Source organism: Egretta garzetta, unplaced genomic scaffold (genome assembly GCF_000687185.1).
Source record: "Egretta garzetta isolate BGI_Z169 unplaced genomic scaffold, ASM68718v1 scaffold252, whole genome shotgun sequence".
In the NCBI taxonomy this organism is placed as follows: domain Eukaryota; kingdom Metazoa; phylum Chordata; class Aves; order Pelecaniformes; family Ardeidae; genus Egretta; species Egretta garzetta.
The window spans coordinates 451421-470396 of NW_009259028.1; the positions used below are offsets into that span (position 1 = coordinate 451421).

Sequence of the window (18976 nt, forward strand, 5' to 3'; positions counted from 1 at the left end):
CTACAGAATACACAAAACGGAATTCAAATCACCTCTAAGCGTTTTTTAGTGTAACAGGCCTCTCCTCCATGACTTGCTCAACCGCAGCCTCCTGAAGTCACTTTTTTCAGGGCCACACTTTTAAGGTACAGGAGCAAAGGAAGACAAAAAATGGGCTCTATGTTAGCTCTGGTTTAGGCTATTACAAGCTTTTAGCAGCAAAATTTATTATGGCGGAAGATGGACTCCTCTGGCACCAACCTGTCTGCTACAGAATACTCAAGGACACGTAATTGTGCGTTTTAGTATAAAATCAACAGTATTCAAATTGTTTGTATTTATGTGCATTTCATCTGGTTGCCCTTCCTTTATAATTTTAGTCAGCTATTGCTGTCAACTGTATAATTTCCTCTTGGACTGTATCTGCTTATGCCAGTGGCAATGGTTACTCATCACGTACAAGTTTACAGACCACGTCATTGCAAAGCGTGTCCGTCCTCACCATTTATTTTTTGTAAGCCCCTTTTAAGTTCAAAATAGAACGAGTAGCAGAATTAGACCCGTAATTAAAGTAGTGTAAGATCTTTCATTGAGCTTAAGCGGGAGTTGGAGTTCTGCTCCTGCCAGTCTTCATGATTACTGATACAGAAATTTGTATGTGCTAACACAGTTTTTTTCTCATATGTACCTTAGGTAGAAAGTCAGCTCTGGACCTGGTCTGTGCTCTGTACTTGGCATGTGATTCTCAAGACAAGAGAATCCTTTTTTTTCCTTTTTCCTCTACCTAGACAGAAGGAAGAAAAGCTGGACAATGGAAAGGCACACTGCTCAATTTCAAACAATGATTCCTACGTAGCTCCCTGAAGAAGCCTGGCTTTTTCGGGGAAAAAAAAAAAAATTGATTGAAGTATTATATAGACACAAGGAGCAATGTAAAAGCAAAACATGTTATTTGCTCTTTCAGTTATGATTTTATATATATGTATGCATGTGTATATACAAGTAAAATTTTGAGATAGTGTGGGGAAAAAAATTAATACGCTGGAATCCAATTCTCCATAAAGAGATATTAAGCAAGTAAGGGGAAGAAACAGTTTATCGATTTATATTTTACAAGCCATTCTGCCATGTTTAATTCCATCAAAGAGTGAATTTATGCCAATGTTTCTAAGAAGTCCACAGTGAAAAGCACTTTTAGAATGAAAGCAGCCTAACACTGTTATTTTAGCTTTTCCAAAACCAATGCAATTTTCAAATGTGGGTACATACCAACCCATATCCACAATCTTCAATTTTTCACTCACTACACAGTGAAGCATCCACACAATCACTTAATGGCTGCACCTTAGAGCAATTTTAATGGCTGTGACAACACAGCTTCTTTGCTGCAACATTTGTGAAGTGCTGTAGTATAGTTCTTCAATTCAACTGACCATGAGTACATCACTGAGGATCCAGTCTGGTATCTCAGCACAACCTATTGCAAGACAGATGCACTCCACTTTTTTGTTTCTGCAACCTGGAAAGCCCCTGTTACATATTATTTACAGAACTCTATAGAAATATCTTCAACTATAGGACTACATTGATGTCACAATTAAATAACCACACAAAGATGACAGTATCACAATGTACACTGTAACATAAGAGTGAAAGTGAACTCAGGCTATTAAAAAAAAATTTATTAAGATTTTTTCCCATGAAAGATTGGTACTACAATCCATGTAACCATTTAATCAGTCAAGTATGTCTGTTATAGGCAGGCACAACATTACAAAACAGGCAAGTACAATGCCCGATTAAGCGAATACAGTCTGAATATCTATTAATCCACTATTTCTGAAAACAGAATTATCAAATATCCACCAGGGAAAAAGATGAACTATTTTAGTTTCTCTTTGGCATACTTATCAGGACAATGGATTAATTACAAAAGTCTTCTATTGCTGCCAGTGCTGTGAAGAAAAAGGTACTGAATGGAAGATTGTATGTCAGAACTCACTTCCAGGACGCAGGCAATCTGGCTAACGTATCAGAATGGGTGACAAACGACAGTTCAGCTGCCAATGCTTCACAAGGCAGACAAGGATTACATTGTTTTATAATGCAGTTTTGTTGAAGGTATAAAAAGAATTACAGTAAATTTATGCACAGTACATACATATTACACACAGTTATATAAATACCCATGCGGTGGCTGGACTTTAGGAAGTTGCTTTATCAATAAGAAAGCTAGTATCAGACCTCCCAACGTCCATTTAATACACATTGCACTTCGCATCCAGTAATATGCTCATTTCTGTACCTCTCTTAAAAATAGATTTAAAACAGAAGCGAAGAATAATATCGAATCTTTCCATAAACTTTGTTTTCTTATTTACATTGTAATATTCCATTATACATAAAGAATGCGTTACAATACATTATCTTCATAGAGCTTTTTGTAATACATACAGTTTGAAGCTATTAACATCTTAGTTTGGGAACAGAGATATGACGTATAAGACTATTTAAAAACAATTCTAGCCTTAGTTTTCCTCTAGTTTGTTTCACTGAAACCATTTTTTGACAAAAAAAAAAAAAAAAAAAGTCCTCCTTATTGGGGAGGAAAAAAACAACCCATGTTTAAACCACCTCTGGATTTCCTTAAACCACTGAAAAACTTAAGAACCCATAATCATTTTTGGATAATTATATAGCCACTTCAAAGGCCTGTTACTTATAAATTTAGAACATGAATGACAATTGTGACCATATCTTTAAATTAATTTTTTTTGAACTTTCAGTTGTTTTTCAAACACAAAACAATGAAAACGCAATCATTAATCACACATAATCTTTTGCACAACTGGGAAGAGTTCCTATTTTATTAGGGAAAAAAATGAACATGCACACACCCCCATTCACAGAGTGAGAACATAAACTACAGCAGCACTTGTCTCAAGTTATGGTGCACATGGTTGCAATGCCAGGTATAAAACAAAAGTAGAATTTCCAACATCTGTTAAAACACAAAAAACTTATTATACAAAAAAAGTCATTCACATTCTTTGCAATGAAGTAAGGAATCAGCTGTTCAGCTTTCTGGACTCTCCAGCCGGCAAACTCCTCCTTCTATTGCCACGGACTGTCCTGCCACGGCTCCAGGAGGAAGTCTTGAAATGTGAGTCTGTGGAAAAGCCAAGAGAGCATTATCGAGTGAGAAGAGAGGCAAAATTATGCAGGGGACAAAGCAAGCTTCTAAGTATTGAACAGTTAAGTTGTTCCATCACTGAAGTCTGAGCTCAAACTACAAAGCAACTTGAAAAGCCACAAACAACTGGGATTCTTTTTTTGTTTGTGTTAATGTTTAACACATGAAGAGAAGGACCGTGACAGATGTGTAGAAAAGGTAAACTGGATGACCCAGTGCAATGAAAGTAGAATAAAGGAATATCCAGTGTGAAGACAAAAGAAAAATAACTGTGGCATTCCGTGGTTTATACGTCTATTTCTTAGGGTGATTCAAAAAATTTTAGTTCTGCCTACAGAAATATACCTTACAGAAAGACACATTAAACTCTTTGACAGAGATAAACTAACACTTCAGAGAATTAGACAACTGTGATGATCAGGATGCAAAGACATTTCTCTGCATAAAAAACCTACTTGTCCACCTACAAAAACCCAAAGACTTGTTGCCAAATGTGAAATAAATGGACCCAAAGAGCAGTTACGTTCCTGAAAAAGGCATCTTTTCCATGAATAAGTTTTAAAAGCAGCCCTTTAAGATGGCTCTGTAATGTTTCAGCCAGAATGTGTTTGCGTACACAAAACTTCAGCTTATAACTGTTGTAACTCAGCGACACAAAAATCTGTTTAAGATCCTTTATGTTCTGAGGTGCATTTTATGAAAAGATACTTTGACTTACTGTTAAAAGTAATGACTTTTTTTCACCCCTTGCACATGTTTTTCTACTGTGAAAACTGCTTATGTTTTCATTCACACTGCTGATTTTGAGCTATGATAAGAGCCATCTACAGAGATACCGCTTGCTTTCACATAGGGCCAAGTGGCTAAAGCAGTGTTTAAACAGAACAGAAAAAGAGTTAGATGCATGTTCCTACAAACTTTACTGTTTCCTACTTTCAGAGCTGCTGAGTGGGCTCTGGTAAAACATAAAAAAGAGCTTTAGTGGAACTCCAAAATGCAGTAAGGTTGGTAACAGCATTTCCACAGGCTTGAGGCAGAAAGTGGCAATGGCAGGGACTCACCAGCTCAAGCTAAGCTCTAGCCATCCCTCCCACCAAAGCAGGAGCACTGGCCTTCATTCCTCTCATGAGCTACAAGTTTCACCAGGTGATTCATTAATGCTCAGACAATATAACCCCTAAACAATTATTAAATTAGGAACTAGAAATGATTCCTACTACGATATAAAGCTCACAACATACAAGTTGCTGGCACTTAGAAATTACAGCTTCTGGTAACGGCAGCCAACTATATATTTAGGTTTTTGTATGTACATTATCCCATTTAAAAGACTTAAGTGCTGCAAAATGTGTAACTTGCAATGAGCCAATGGGTTGTCACAAAAGGCATAGATGTAAAAGTTCAGTAAGAATAACTTGCATCAATTGAGTAGAAAGCTATTTTAGACTGTAACCACAATTCATTGCATCGAAGAGACATTTTGTATCTAATAGGCAGCTTCTTTTAATTCCTTTCTTGATAAGGATATCCTGGTGTCTTCTCTTAGGTGGTCTTGTTTTCAATTAAATTACAGAATGAGATTTAATTAAAAACATTTAAAGGTTTTCATTTTACTGCTAAAACTTTGATCTCTGGCCTTCCTGCTTGATATATGAACATCTTCCTAGTTTCCGAACAATTTTGGTTACAACTGTGATTTACCACTTCAAGAAGAAAAGATTCTTTTCAAATCTGTTACAGTTTCCCCCAATATGTAACTGACAATTTTTGGAGATGTTATTTCATAATTTTAAAGGGGAAAAAAAAGAAAAAGGAAGAAAAACAAGTGGAAGAAGGGTAATTTCTATTTTATGGCCGACAGACGCAAGACATTTTTCCAGGTCTGTGAAAATGTCTAAATGCAAAGTGGGATAGGATGGCAGTGTAAAAGCAGCATTGTTGGGCACAGTAGCAAATTTCCTCAGTGGAAGAATGCCGCTGACTGTTCAGTGAGATACTGCAATCAAAGCAAACCAGTGGCCCACTCTGAGGCATGCATTATTTGTACGTGAGATTGCTTAGACAGTGATCAGTCAGAATTATTAGCAGATCATTGTAGTAATACAATAAAAAGCAGAGAAGCCCAAGGATGCTGCCAAGAGGCATATGAGAGGAAGCTTGTTACTGAAACAACAGTTATGGCACTATCATGATTATCATGAATCTTGATAATGAACATTTTTCGTTGTAACTACAACAGACCTGATTTGTGTAAATGAGTCTTCCGACCCAAGTTATGAATTAAACCTTTTGCATAGGCTTGACTAATCCCGCAATCCAAAGTTCAATGCCTAATAGACCCTTACATAATTACAGGAGCAAAACGTGAGGCTTCATTGAATCCACATGAAATTCATATATCCTGTCATTTTAAATAGTTAAGAATAATATCCTATTAAGTTTTTCAGCAAGGAAAGGAAAATATACAAGAGGGGATAAGCAGATAGTCACTATCTGGCAATACATTATCAAGTAGCTATGCTTAAATAGCTGTCCAAATAAATTTCTTATACAAACCCTCATTTCCTATAAAAGGAAAAACACATTTCCCATACAGAAGACTCCAAATCACTATACACTAGCATCTGTACATTTCCATTTACAGAAACACACCCAAACCACATATAACAAAACCTTTCTTAAAGCCTTTACTTGCATCCTGTCTGTTTGCATACTTTATATGACAGAGCAAATACAGATGCTGTTTTACACTGACTTCTTATTACTTTCACCAATGGCTGCCTTATGTAGAACAAAAACGAGACAGATCTAAGATAATAGTGTTTAAAATGTTACCTAATAAGTAATATGAAAGGATAACATTGCCATGCCAAGACAACTTCAGATAAACTCCCAAGTGAATTCTTACAATTATATCTCCCTTGTTCTTAGCCATAAGAACAAACTCTAGTAAATAAAAAGAAAGATCAAAGAACATTTAATATTTTTAAATACAACCACAGAACTTATTTGTACAGTTTGTTACATTTTTATATTCCAACATCATATTTTACATTAAGTCCAGATTGTACAGTGGATTAGGTTTAAATTTTAAAAACATAAAAATAAAAAGCAAACAAAAAAGAACAACACTGGAAAGCTTTTAATTGAATTCGATTAGTCTGTCAGCTTTACAAGTTGAATGAACTCACATCTGGGGGAAATTTTATGCCTGGGAGCATAAAAACAGGAAAAGAAAAAGTTTTCCTGAATTAATCCTCCACTTGGCTTCATGGAAGCCTCTCTTTGAGGAAACCGTATGCCAAGGAAAGGCAGATTAAGGACGACAGGCCTATCCGTATCTTCAGCTCCATAAATAGAAATTTTCCTGTCCCTGAGAATATTCTGGTTTCATTTGCTTTCCTAGAAAAAAGCAAGGTTGGTGAGGGCCTAGTAGGCGCAGAGATCCTGACAGCTAGGAAACCAGTGCGTCAGCACAGATCTGTGTCTGCAGCTTAACGGAGGAACCATAGTTCAAAAGGAAAAAAGGTAAATCCAAGATTAAATACTTGATTTTGCTTCCCACCCCACCATAAAGCACAGACAAGCTAACCAGCCTTCAGACACCAATTCTTGCTCCCTGTACTTGCCATCCAAACACGTTTCCCTCTTTTCCTCCTAACCAAACCAAAACCACGTAGCAACCAACTCCCCCAAGGCCAACGGTGCATACACTGCCCGTGGAACGTTACTATCTCCCAGTCCCTTCTGATGCACACTGGAAAGTTTCCCACTACCTTTCAAGTCCAAAACTGATCGGTCTTTCTGCCCTGGAATAAGTGTTAACTGCTACCAGGACGATATATGGTTTTGTCTTTTCATCATAAACATTTGATCTCCTTTCAAGTTACCTATCTCTAGTATACCTTTTTAAAAAAATAAATACTACAAGTTGTGCCAAGACCTACTTTAGTTCATGTCTCATAGACAAAGATTCTGAAACAACCTTGAGACCAACTAATATAAAAAAAGACATTTTTAAAGAGCTAGTCGCCCACTTTAATTCACATACAAGTATTAGTTTGCCACAACAGCTTCATTTTTTTTTTCATTAAAAGCTTAAATACAATATAAAATAAATATAAGGTTTAAGCCAAAAGACAGACAGTGCTGCATGAGAAAAACTGAAGTCAACCAACCGCTGCCAAGAGGGCAGAGTACAACTACCAGATGGCAGCACATTCAGTTCTTAAGCAATCTAGGGAGTACTAAGCAAATCTAGGGAGTACTTCATGTGTTTAGCTTTCTTATTACATGCTCAGGATGTGCTTTGGACAGAATAATTTACACAACAAACTTTTTCCATTCATTACCCTATTGAGATGAAATATAATAAAAGACCAAGAACATCATATACGGAATGAAATTCTTTTCTACCACCTTACTCCTTGAAGAAAAGAACCACCAAACCCTTATATTCTTTAGACATTCACAATCACTCAGGGGTCAAGAAACTTTCTAGCTGGGTACACGCTTCCACCACGAGAACCACCTGGCCACCTATTCTCACTTTTAGGCAGTAATAACCCGTTTTAGCAGCAACAGCCATCCTCTGCTGCTTTGTCTCCTGGGAAGCTCTCCTCCAGCACGCTTTGAATGTACTCCTGCCATACAGAAGGAGAAGGCGCCCTGCAAAATACTGGCAACTGCTGCTATCAGAACATCCCATGTGCAAATCGTTTGGTGAAATCTTAAAAAAGAAAACAACAAAAGAGCAGAGGGGGGAGAGAGGCTCCAGAATGATTGTCCTCGTGGGCAAAAGACAGACAGACATACTGATGGCATGCTTCTGGCTCTCAGGCACTGAAAATACTGATTCTACATACAGGTTGCTTAGGAAGCTAATAGTTTTCCAAGCTCAAATTCATTCTGTGCGTTAAGCATATTACTACACGCTATTTATGTGTCTAAAAACATTCATACAATGCATTAGAAAAAAATTAAAACTTTAAGAAAGTTGAAAACTAAAGCATTTTAATCTCTTTAACTCATACATGTATTTAGACAGTCTAAAGCCATGGACTAACCAATCATCTATTCAGCTCAGCGTCCCAGGCTTTTGTAGAGGTATGCTAAAATACTGCCATATGCCTTAAAATGTGATTTTTACCATTCTGAATTGCAGGTGCTAAGACAGGTTATTGCATTTATATTTGCATACCTGGACACACAATCCCATCTTCTCTGGTCCGTTCTAAAATATGTTGGCCAAATCCAAGGAGAGTTCCAGAACTACTGGCTTTATGCAAGAACTCAACCCCAAAAACTGAACTTATCTTCCCATCTCAGAGCCCATAATTTCCATTAAGGTCTACAACCCAAATGTTTTAACTGGTATCTTAGCACTGAAGGTTACTTCCAACAAATATAAATACCTTATTTTTATGAGAGAACTGGATACTCTACTGTATGCACAGAGTTCTTCTCAAGTGAAAATTTCTGACTGATTCCCTGGTCTCCAGAGAAGAGCGCAGATTAAAGAAAAAAAAAAAAAGTGTAACAGTGACATATACTTTTCCTGTCTCATGAAGTTAAAAGACTGTCTCTGTAGTCTGAAATGAATGACTGAATTATGTGACTTGGTATTTCAGTTAACTAAACATGCTCAGTAAATTTTTCCACTAATTTTCAAATTAGAATTAGGATTCTTCCAAGATGTATTTCTTCACCCAATGAGCACTGGGTAACTGCCCTTCTCCTGACAAAGGGCTTTCACAAACCTTTTACCCAGTAAAATACAGAAGTCCATAAGAAAACCAACAGCAATCACTACAGTCAGTGTTGTCATATGTATCACTTCAAACACAGAGGGAAGTAATTTTGCTAAATTATACCATGTTAGTAAAGGCGAATAAATCTGATTACGACACCTAACATCTCAAAAGGAAAAGTGAACTGGAAATGGTCCCCCTGTCCACTATGTTTCCTCATACTGGAAAATGAAATTAACTGTCAAAGATAAAGTTTCTGTTTGCATATTGCAACCACAACATTTGGTGTAGACAGCAGTTGCTGCTGACAGATGTTTTCAAACAGAGCAATTTGCAACATTCTCCACTACTGTTACCTCGTATCTTGAAAAGCAACTTGAATTTGGTTCATTAGAAAATGGAAAGAATGGCATATGTAGCTTTGCAACATTAAAACCTGCTATAACATAAAGCTTCGTAATTCATGTTAAAAGAACAGAGTATCTGCCAAAGACAGATTTAATCTGGCAACTGAATTGGATTACATTCAATACTACAACTAGATTTTTAGAAACTCGTTGTCTAGGTCATCTAGCTGTTACAAAACCTAAAACCTATGAAGCTGAACTACAAGAGTATCTCAAAAATATTGCAACATTTACAATAATTGCAGAAGTTAGCAACATTTATACACAGATCATATAGTAAATGTATACCTACTGAGAACCATACTGATGTGACAAATTATTTCAAATACCTACACGTAATGCAGGACCAAAAGTGCACACTGTTGATACTGAGATTGGATTTTTCATTGGAAAGAAAGCGCTCGGACTTCAAACACTGCTGAAAATATAATGAGGAAGTACATATTGTCAAGCAAAAACATCATCCACCACCAACTACTCTAAATCACTAAGAGAATATAAGAAACTTGGGACATCTGGGAAAAAAAGAAGTTCTGTGGCACATCCCACCCACATACTTTCTGCACACAGAATACCGTGGGCCTTGAGTGAACAAATAGTCTGCAGACCCTGCCCGAGATAAAAGGGCTCCTGCTTGATTATGCAGAGATACACTACACTGAATCGAAGAAAGGCTGCCTACCCATAACAAGAGCCTTCAAGAGATGCAGTTGCTATGTGAATTCCCATTGCAGGCATATGCTGCACTGTCATTTGAGATGGAAGAAATTATTTTCCTTTGCAGCATCTTCCATTGGGCAAGCAGACAAGGAAGAAGAAAATATGAAGACTACGTAACTAAGAGGAGGCAATTCCACTTGTAACCTACCGACTCACCTCCTTTCCTTCCCATTCTCCATTTACATCTAGAATCACATTATGCATGAATTCAAGGAGTTATTTCTCCCCCTCCCAAATTACATGGCACAGCCCTTCATGCAAACTGACACTCAAAACTATTCTACCAAATGCTACACCAACCATTAAGACCTCAAATATTGCACATCGCCTAGGACAGCATAGACAGAGCTCCAAGCAGCAACACTGAAGCCATCAGAATAGAGCTATTTTCCCAGTGGTGACCATGGAATTGCTTAAGCTCTCAGAATGTAACCTAATCAGTTCAGGAAAATTGGAACTGATTAATTGAAAGCTGCCAGAGTATCTTTGAAGAGGTCACAGCTCCAGTAACAGGATGACCTTCTTAGCTGATGCTAAGGATCATAGGATCAGCTGTTGGCTCTATTATGGATCCATAAAAAAAAACATCTGGAAGGTTGTTCTGAAGACTAGTGTCTCAGAAAGAGAAGAAATTTTTGGGCAGGAAATCTGAAAGAGCTAACTGCTTATCAAAGATCTTGAATTCATATTAAGTAATTAATGAGTCAACATCACAATAACAAAAAAGAAAAAACATACCTCCTCAGTTTAGGAAGATACTTCATCTCCCAGTCCTTCAATCTAGAAGTCTTAACCTTTGCTGATGCAGCAATTACTGCTACAAAAGGATCCGCGTAAGTGCAGAGGAAGTCCACAGACTAATACTGTCCATCTATTCTTACGGCCGTGACCAGAAACTTTCACAGAAGTCTAGAATATTCCAACAGCCTCACTAATGGCTAGAAATAGTTAAGCGTCAGCTTATGCAACAATTCTACCATCATATGGATGGCAACGCAGGAACTTGCTTCAGGAGATCTCGGGAAGTCCATTCATCTTCCCAAAGAACAGGCCTAATGTTGAAACAACCCGTCATGGTATTGCTTCAGGAGGGAAGTCTGGGAGTGGCAACTTCTAAACCAGGATATATCTGTCCCTTAAGCTCACTGTAGCTGAGGCTCCCAGGCACCAGCCTGGCTAAGCTGTAGCAATAGGTGGTATAGCTTAGTTCCAAGAAGTATATTGAAGAGTCAAAGCCATTCAGATGAAAAGTTTGTTTCCTTCCACATCCAATATGTGACAAACACAGGCACCAAGTGATTATGAAACTGCTTATGTCAAGAAGGATGACAAGAAACAAAGAAGAGTACAGCTGAACCAGCAAGGATATGCTTTGATCAGCTGCTCATGGCAGTGATTTAAGGGTTCAAGGGCATAAGAATCAGAGGGAAGTCAATGAGATATCCACTATGCAGGTAGTGAAGATGAAATTGCCAGTGCTATCAGTGGTGGAGGAGTGGAAATACTTTTTCAGTGCTGAGAGGGAGCTAAAGACAAGTAATAGGACACATAACCAGAGATGACTGTGTCAGCAATAAGGTGTGAACTTAGTTTATCTGGCAAGCCTCCATGGTGTTTTTAAAGTAACATTTAACCAAACATTTTCAAAAGGGAACAGTGACTTTTCCAGTCAACTGGTTTTCCAAAAAAAGACTGGACACCTTTCCAGAAAGTATGCTTTAAATCAAACAATTATTAGTCACAGTGCAAAATTGTTCCACAGGCTTCTTGCAGGCTCAGCCATTTTATACATTTAGGCTGGCAAGTTAGCATTCAGGCAGTCTAGTTTGGAGGCAAGTGGCTGGCTGCAGAACCCAGTCTTTTTCCAAATCCGGAGGAAATAAACCTGCAAGGATAAATAAAATTGCAAGGACGCTTCCAAATCAGTACTTGGAGAGCTCACAGTGCTAAAAGCCAGAAGCACTGGCAGGTTAGGATGTACAAACCAAATCTCCAATTCCACTTTCCCATCCCACTCTTCTTTTAAGGAGTTGCTGATAGGTTACTTGGTTGAGTACGTTTCCACCTCTCGAGCGTACCAGTGTCTGCAGGTGAGCTGGTGTCCGGCTTATAAGCATCTAAGTGTTTGCTTTGTAAGAAAGGACTCCCATATCTCCATAATCTCCACCTGGGATTCAGAACCACCATTTGCTAGGTCCTGTTATGAAATGCATTAATCTCCAATACACAAAGAATCATGCTAGAATTATAAAGCAGGATCCTCTTTTTCCTTAGTATGTACCCCTTTACATAATTATGATTCTAATATTAGTATAATTCATAACAGTAGACACTTAAAAGCCTTCTCACTTTCTAAAAGTCTTGCTTTAAATATGTTTTCATGTTCATTAAATTGAACCAGCCCAAAATCAGCCACTGTGACAACCCCTTGGTTTAAGAATAAAACTTGAGTCCTAGACTGATGAAAGAAAGAAAAACTGAAGCTCTTTACCACCCTAGAAAAACAGAAAAGCAAGATGTTTCCGTACAAGCTGCTGCCTGATCATTTTGCTATGGTACTCTATAGGAAGTGCTATTTTATACTCTTATGAATTCTTATACCATTATTCTTTCATGGTGAGCACTCAAAATTAATTGTATCAAACCAGTTACTCTATTAAAGGGTTGGTTTTTTTTTTACTTGCAATACATTGTGTTCTATTTCAAGCCCAGTTTTCCATCTATAACTTAGTCCTAGTTGTAGCAGAATAAAATTCCAGCTTTTATGACAGAAGACTTTTTTGATCAATAGAAGTCAGCAGCAAAAGCATTTGTGGTTTTTCTCTGGAAAGCATTTGTGGCCACAGACTCAAAGGAGGAAGAAAGGGAGGGGGATTAACTCTTCAATGAAGGTCAAAAACATAATTTAAAGTGAACCAAGAAGAGCAGCTGTGTCTGTCAGCGCAATCAAGATTACCAGCTGGAGAATTTACCAGCAGTATGAAAACAATGCACACCAGATGTCAAATGTTGCAACTGTGAGTAGGAAACCATCTCTGGGCATGGCACTGTCATACTAGTACTCATTACCAGACAGATTTTACATTTAGCATTTATTTATTAATCAGACAGACACTACCAGGAAGAAACTATAATATTTTGAGCCTTGTGGTGTAAGCCAGAGGCAGGTGTGCACACTGGAGTAATTTAACATTGTGCATTCTAATAATTCTCCTTTCACTGTGAACAGAAGATAATGATTTCAAAACTAACTAGCAAATACTAGAACATCTGCAGCTGAGCTTGCTTTAGTTTCGCTCAGTTCAGTCTGAGCTTTTAGCTTGAGTTTGGATTCTTTTCTAATAAATCTGAAGTAAATATTAAGAAAACAAGTAAAACCACACTCTATTCCATGGATAATTAACTGGAAAGAACTCTACATAAGTCATGAAAGCTAATACTTCACTAAACACCTCTACCAGCACTTCCTTCACCAGCTGCTTTTTATCTTCCTCCTCCTTCTGGGGCATTCTTGCCTTTTTTTCCTACACATTTTACTCCTTGAGGATGAACTCATCTATTCCCAATGCTTCAACAAGCATGTTAAACCATTCTTGCTGTTTAAAATATCTGATGTAGATTTCCTTCTTTTGTACATTCTTTTACTACCTTGCTCACATCCTTCTTTGTGTTTTTCTCTCAATGAAATACAGAAAAAAAGAGTGGAAAAAAAGGAGAGAGAAAGATTGGGGGTTTGTAGTTCTCTCCCCCTCCATTGCTGATGACTAAATTTTCTTCTTCAGCAGATACACAAGCAGCCATTTTTTGAGAGAGCCAACAAATCCAGGCCCTCAACTTCTTTCCTTTTGCAGGCTTTAATACTCATCCTTCTGTCAAAATGCTGGGTGTCTGTCTTGCTCTTATCTGCTGGTATAAACTTGTTGGCTACCATCTTCTCCTCTAATACATGCAAGTATTCCAGGAAACACCTCTGCCTCCCCCATTATTTTAACTGTATTGGGGAGCCTTCTTATTCTAGCTCTTTCCCCCTTTTCCCACTTCCTTTAACTAATTCTGCTTGTTCACTCAGTCTTCAATATTTATGGCCACACATGTAGAAATGTCTACAGAAATTATGATTCTGTCTCTGCCTGCAGCCTCTCCCATGTTCATTCTCTTTGCCCAAACACCTCTCCTAAATGCTCTAGTTGCTACATCCCAATACCTGCTGCCTTCTCCCTTCAATACTAGATTCCTAAGAGCAGGTGCCTCACCCTCTTGGTTAATCCCTACTCTTTCATCTTGATGTTAGGGACTTTTCCAGTTTCCATTGCTAAACTCAATTTTAATATATTGTTTCTCTCACTGAAAAAAAAATATGATTAGGCCCCAAGAAACTGAAAACACAGATGTTAATAACCGAATTATTTATCACAGACGTTACTCTAGGAACTAGCTTGAAGTTTGTTTTATATCCTCTCCTTTCTTCCTTGATGGTGCAATTGCTTTATCTGAAGGAAGACATGCCCACAGAAAAATACTGTATCACCCTAAATAGCCAGTATAACTGAATCAAGCTGGATGAAATTATTCAAATACAATTACTATCAGCTGAGGGAACGGATACAAGTTTGTGGCACCTTCTCCTGACATAATACACGTTAGCATAGGTTTATTAACTGTTGCATGTAGGTTTGTTAACTGCCGCAATTAAAAAAAAAAGGAATTAGAAATGCCCAATCAATAGATACATTTAGCTGCTTATGCATCCATTAATTTTTTGTTCTCTTAAAGAGATATATTTATATATTATAAAAATATATGTTTAATTATCATTACTTCATATTTTCCTTGCCTTCTGCACACGTTCTACTGCATTACAACCTATTCCTCATGGCTTACCTTAGCTTTGCCATCCTGTGCAGACATATATCCTACACACATGCTCTCTGTTGTATGGCTCCACAGAAATTCCACTATAAAGGAAAATGCAAGAAGTCATAAAAAATGCGTTGGTTTAAAATTTAAGATATATTTTAACAAGACTGGAATCTTGAGAAACAAGTATAGCTTAAAATAGAGTTTGGGAAAGGACAGAAACTTAAAGAACAAAAACTACTTACCAGAATAATTCAATCTCAAAAGAAACAGCTATCAAACAAACAAGATTTTCCTGCACTATTTGCAGTCACACTCTGCAGAACTAATATGCAGAATGTTCTCAATTACTTCAATGATATGGAGCCTCCAAGATGAGAAATACATCAAATACAACTCCGGTTAAAAGACAGGACCAACTTTTAAAGCAGAGGCCTGTTGCACACATAAAGTAGAAGTAGATATAATTTGCATTTGCTTGTCCTGAACCCCAACATAAGCACACTACAATAGCATAAACCCAGCTGGCATACAAGGATTCTGTAGAATTGTAACACTATCAACAGCATAACCAGTAATGAGCATTTTTTCCACAGAACAGAGCATAAATATATATGTAATATGTAACTACCAATGGGTAAATGGAGATTTGTGATTTAGCTGCACAAGTAGGATACAGGAAAACATGCAGAAGTCTGCAAGATGAGAACTGAAGATACAGAGCAGGCAGAAAAGACATCTGGTGAAAGCAAAATAGTTCTGCAGAAGAAGCAGGAAAGATGCCCAATAGAAGCAGAATGACACCGCATAATAAGCAAGAAAGATGCCTGGCAAAATTAGAGCAAGACCTGGTCCCAAAAGTATGCTGAATTACATCAAGAGCATATGCAATCACCCCCTTTCTTTGGAGAAAGGGTAGGGATCACCAAAGGTAAGAGAGGAAAGAAAGATGGAGAAGAACTGAGCCCATTTTGATTTTGGCTTCCCCATCAAAGCACTCTCGGGTCTGACCACCTTGACTTCTAGCACTAGCTATACAGCATCAGCTCTCAGGTACTGTATACTCACAGCTAATTTAGGATATAAAAGTTAAAGACCAACTGTTGTGTTTGTAGTGATAACGATTAAGAAAACTAACCACTGCTAACCTCTATTGTTAATGCATGTTAATCCAGTAAATTGTTGCTCTGAAGTTTGAAAGTGGACCAATTTATCAATTGTTTAAGCAGCCTGTTACAGTGATCTTTAATTCCCTGATAGATGCACGGGTATCTTTATACACACACTCACCCCTACTCACCTGCAACACAAAATTCAAAGAGCATGTTATTCATATGTTTAGCTCCCATCCACTGGAGCTTTATAAATTGACACCCTGTATTCTTCCTGCTCTATGTCAAAGCCATTTTTCTTTGTGTTCATTAAATACATAATTTGGAAGGGTGAAAAAGAATTAGAAAGAGTAGCTCATCAGAATTCAGGGTGTTTCATAGAATACTGTAAAAGGTTTAAAAAAATTGCACTTTTTTCCTTTGGATTACAGGAGGAGTGTTACCAGAATACTGTAAAAGGTTTAAAAAAATTGCACTGAAGTATACTTTTTTCCTTTGGATTACAGGAGGAGTGTTACATGAATTACACAAGATGCCAAGAAAAGCTATTTCCAGATATTTCTTTAGACAATCTTTCACATACTGCAAAAAGCATCATTAGATGGTTTTACAAATCTTACTCATTCCTGTACCTCACGTTCCTTTAATATGGTTGATGAAAGTCGCAGCATGCTGAGCATGCTTATCCTTTGAACCATTTATCCTTGCATAGCAATTAACCCAGAGTAGAAGATCAAAGTTTAGACAATCCCGGCAAGAATTGAAGATTCTGGCAGATATGTAGATACCATCATAAAAGAAAAAAGAACTTCATTTAGGTATGCGCTTTGCTTCTCCATAATAGATGCATGACTGATATCGCCAAAGGTTAGCCAAAAGCTTTCAGAGGGAGAAGCACACTCAGTGCAACGTAACTGGGTTGGATGAGGCCAACCCCTCCCTAACACCCTACAGGTTCAACTGTAAGTGAAATAATTTATTTTTTGGAGACAAATTTAATCTTAACTTCCAATTTTGAGAAGTTGGGCAACAGTTCAGGACAAATACCCTCAAAATATTATTTCTTTGCCTTTTACAACTCTAGGCATATTATTTTAAGTTTTTAATAATTTTTGCCTTCTATATTGTCCTCCAAAGGTAGCATGTACTAGCATAAAACATGGTTATTGCTAGCTATTGCAAGTACTGAATTAAAAAGAAAAACCTAAATTAAGTATTCATCTGAAGACATTTCACATATTTTCAACCATTAAATAAATCACTTCCTTGCAATTTGTTTCAATCATTAAAAAAAATCATCTTTGTAAGAAAGACATGAGATTTCATTATTCTATACACTGATACACAATTTATCTTTAATCCAAACAGAAATATTACATATGTTTAATTATACATTAGCTCAGCATACACTATAAGGCAGAAAGTTTCTGTGGTAGAGAAAAAAATATCTTTAGAATAAGCTGTGCTACATGAATCTTATTTCAGTGGAAAAAAAAAAAGAATCAATGGACAAATAGTCTGTACTTATGACATACAACATATGGGGATTTTGATTAATTTTTGAGGAAAAAATACCAGATCTTCCTTAAGAGGAACCTGTTTTCTTACATGAATGACAAACATTAAATGAATAGAAACATTTTTCTCATTTGCAAACATAAATTGAAGGTTAAGTTGATCTTGTTTCTTCTTATTTAATCAAATTTGTATTCTCATTTTCTTAACTCCTTTTTAGGGATAGAATTTATGTTGTAGGATGCTTTTCCACTAGATCAATAATGTCACAATTATTCCATTCTTAAATCTGAAAACTGTAAATCAAACTTGCAGCATTCTTTGTATGTTTAGCAACCCATGCCCTTATTCTGGAGTCAGGATTAGACAGTATTGGCTTTCAAATAGTTGAAAGACTAGAGTAAGATGACTGTCAAAGTCTGTTTTATAGTCTACTTCTTCAAAAAAAAAGCTATTCAAGTAATAACTCCCAAAAATATAACATACAAAAGCTATTTCTAAAACCTTTTCCCATCCAAGCCCTCCAAAATTCCTTTGCTGTCCATCAGGATAATCCCATAACCATAATCAGAATTGTAAGGGTTCACCTCCCAAATCTCTGGTTCTTCGTCTTATGGATAAGATGAGATGTTGACCAAAAGCATAAAACACATAAACTTCAACTGTTGGGTAGAGAAACATGAATGTTACTAACTGTCTTGAGCAAAATTACTTATTAGAGTGAATGACTCAAGACAACCAACACAGACAAAATAGTACATGATATTTAAAGACTCTTGTAATGCAAACCAACAAGGTGTAATACGAGAACAAAACTGAAAGATAACACGCACCTCACCATGTGCCCTGTCATAACTTGACCCTGGCATCCTGGAAGTCACTGATCTGACAGCAATAAATACTGGAGTCTGTGTGGGTTAAACCATCATTAAGAATATATCTGCCGGCTCACCTTCAGCACATGTTCTGCCTGCTACCCCAGACTGGCTGTAAGCAGGCACACTTTGGTGATGCAGTGTTAGGATTTAGTGGGACAAAAGCAATAATGAATTAAAACAAAGGTGAAGTGTCTTTCTAAACAATAGCCTATAGATTAAAAAGAAATTATGCAATTGAAGAATTACCAGGTGAGATGTTATGACCTGCCTTATTACACAAAGTTAAATTAGGTGATCAAATTTGTGATGTCAGATCTTAAAAGATATGAAAGCTATTTCAAACCTGTAACACTACTGAGAACAACTCATGAAACACTTGGGGAAACAATAACAAAGCAGAGGATTATGCAGAGGAAAAAAAACTTTGATTCTGGTAGCATAACATAAATCTATATTAGACAGGTCCATATGACCCAATACATAGGCACATAGCATGACCAGACACATATACCCTGTTGTGGTTTAACCCGGCTGGCAACTCAGCACCACGCAGCCGCTCGCTCAC

The 18976-nt window shown here is 37.1% G+C and overlaps 1 protein-coding gene across 4 annotated transcripts in view; it reads right to left on the minus strand.

Annotated features, from left to right (window-relative positions):
- Positions 1–2957: 2957 nt before the first annotated feature.
- Positions 2958–18976, minus strand: part of TASP1 (taspase 1) — an 89891-nt gene continuing 73872 nt past the window's right edge. Inside the window, exons 12-13 of one of the 4 annotated variants that reach the window (XM_009634662.2) lie at positions 14931–15004; positions 2958–3148 (exon numbers count right to left, since the gene is read on the minus strand). In XM_009634662.2, coding sequence (XP_009632957.1) covers positions 3056–3148; positions 14931–15004 — 167 coding nt within the window. In that variant the 3' untranslated portion in view covers positions 2958–3055. The other 3 variants (XM_035890235.1, XM_035890237.1, XM_035890236.1) reach the window with 3 other exon arrangements.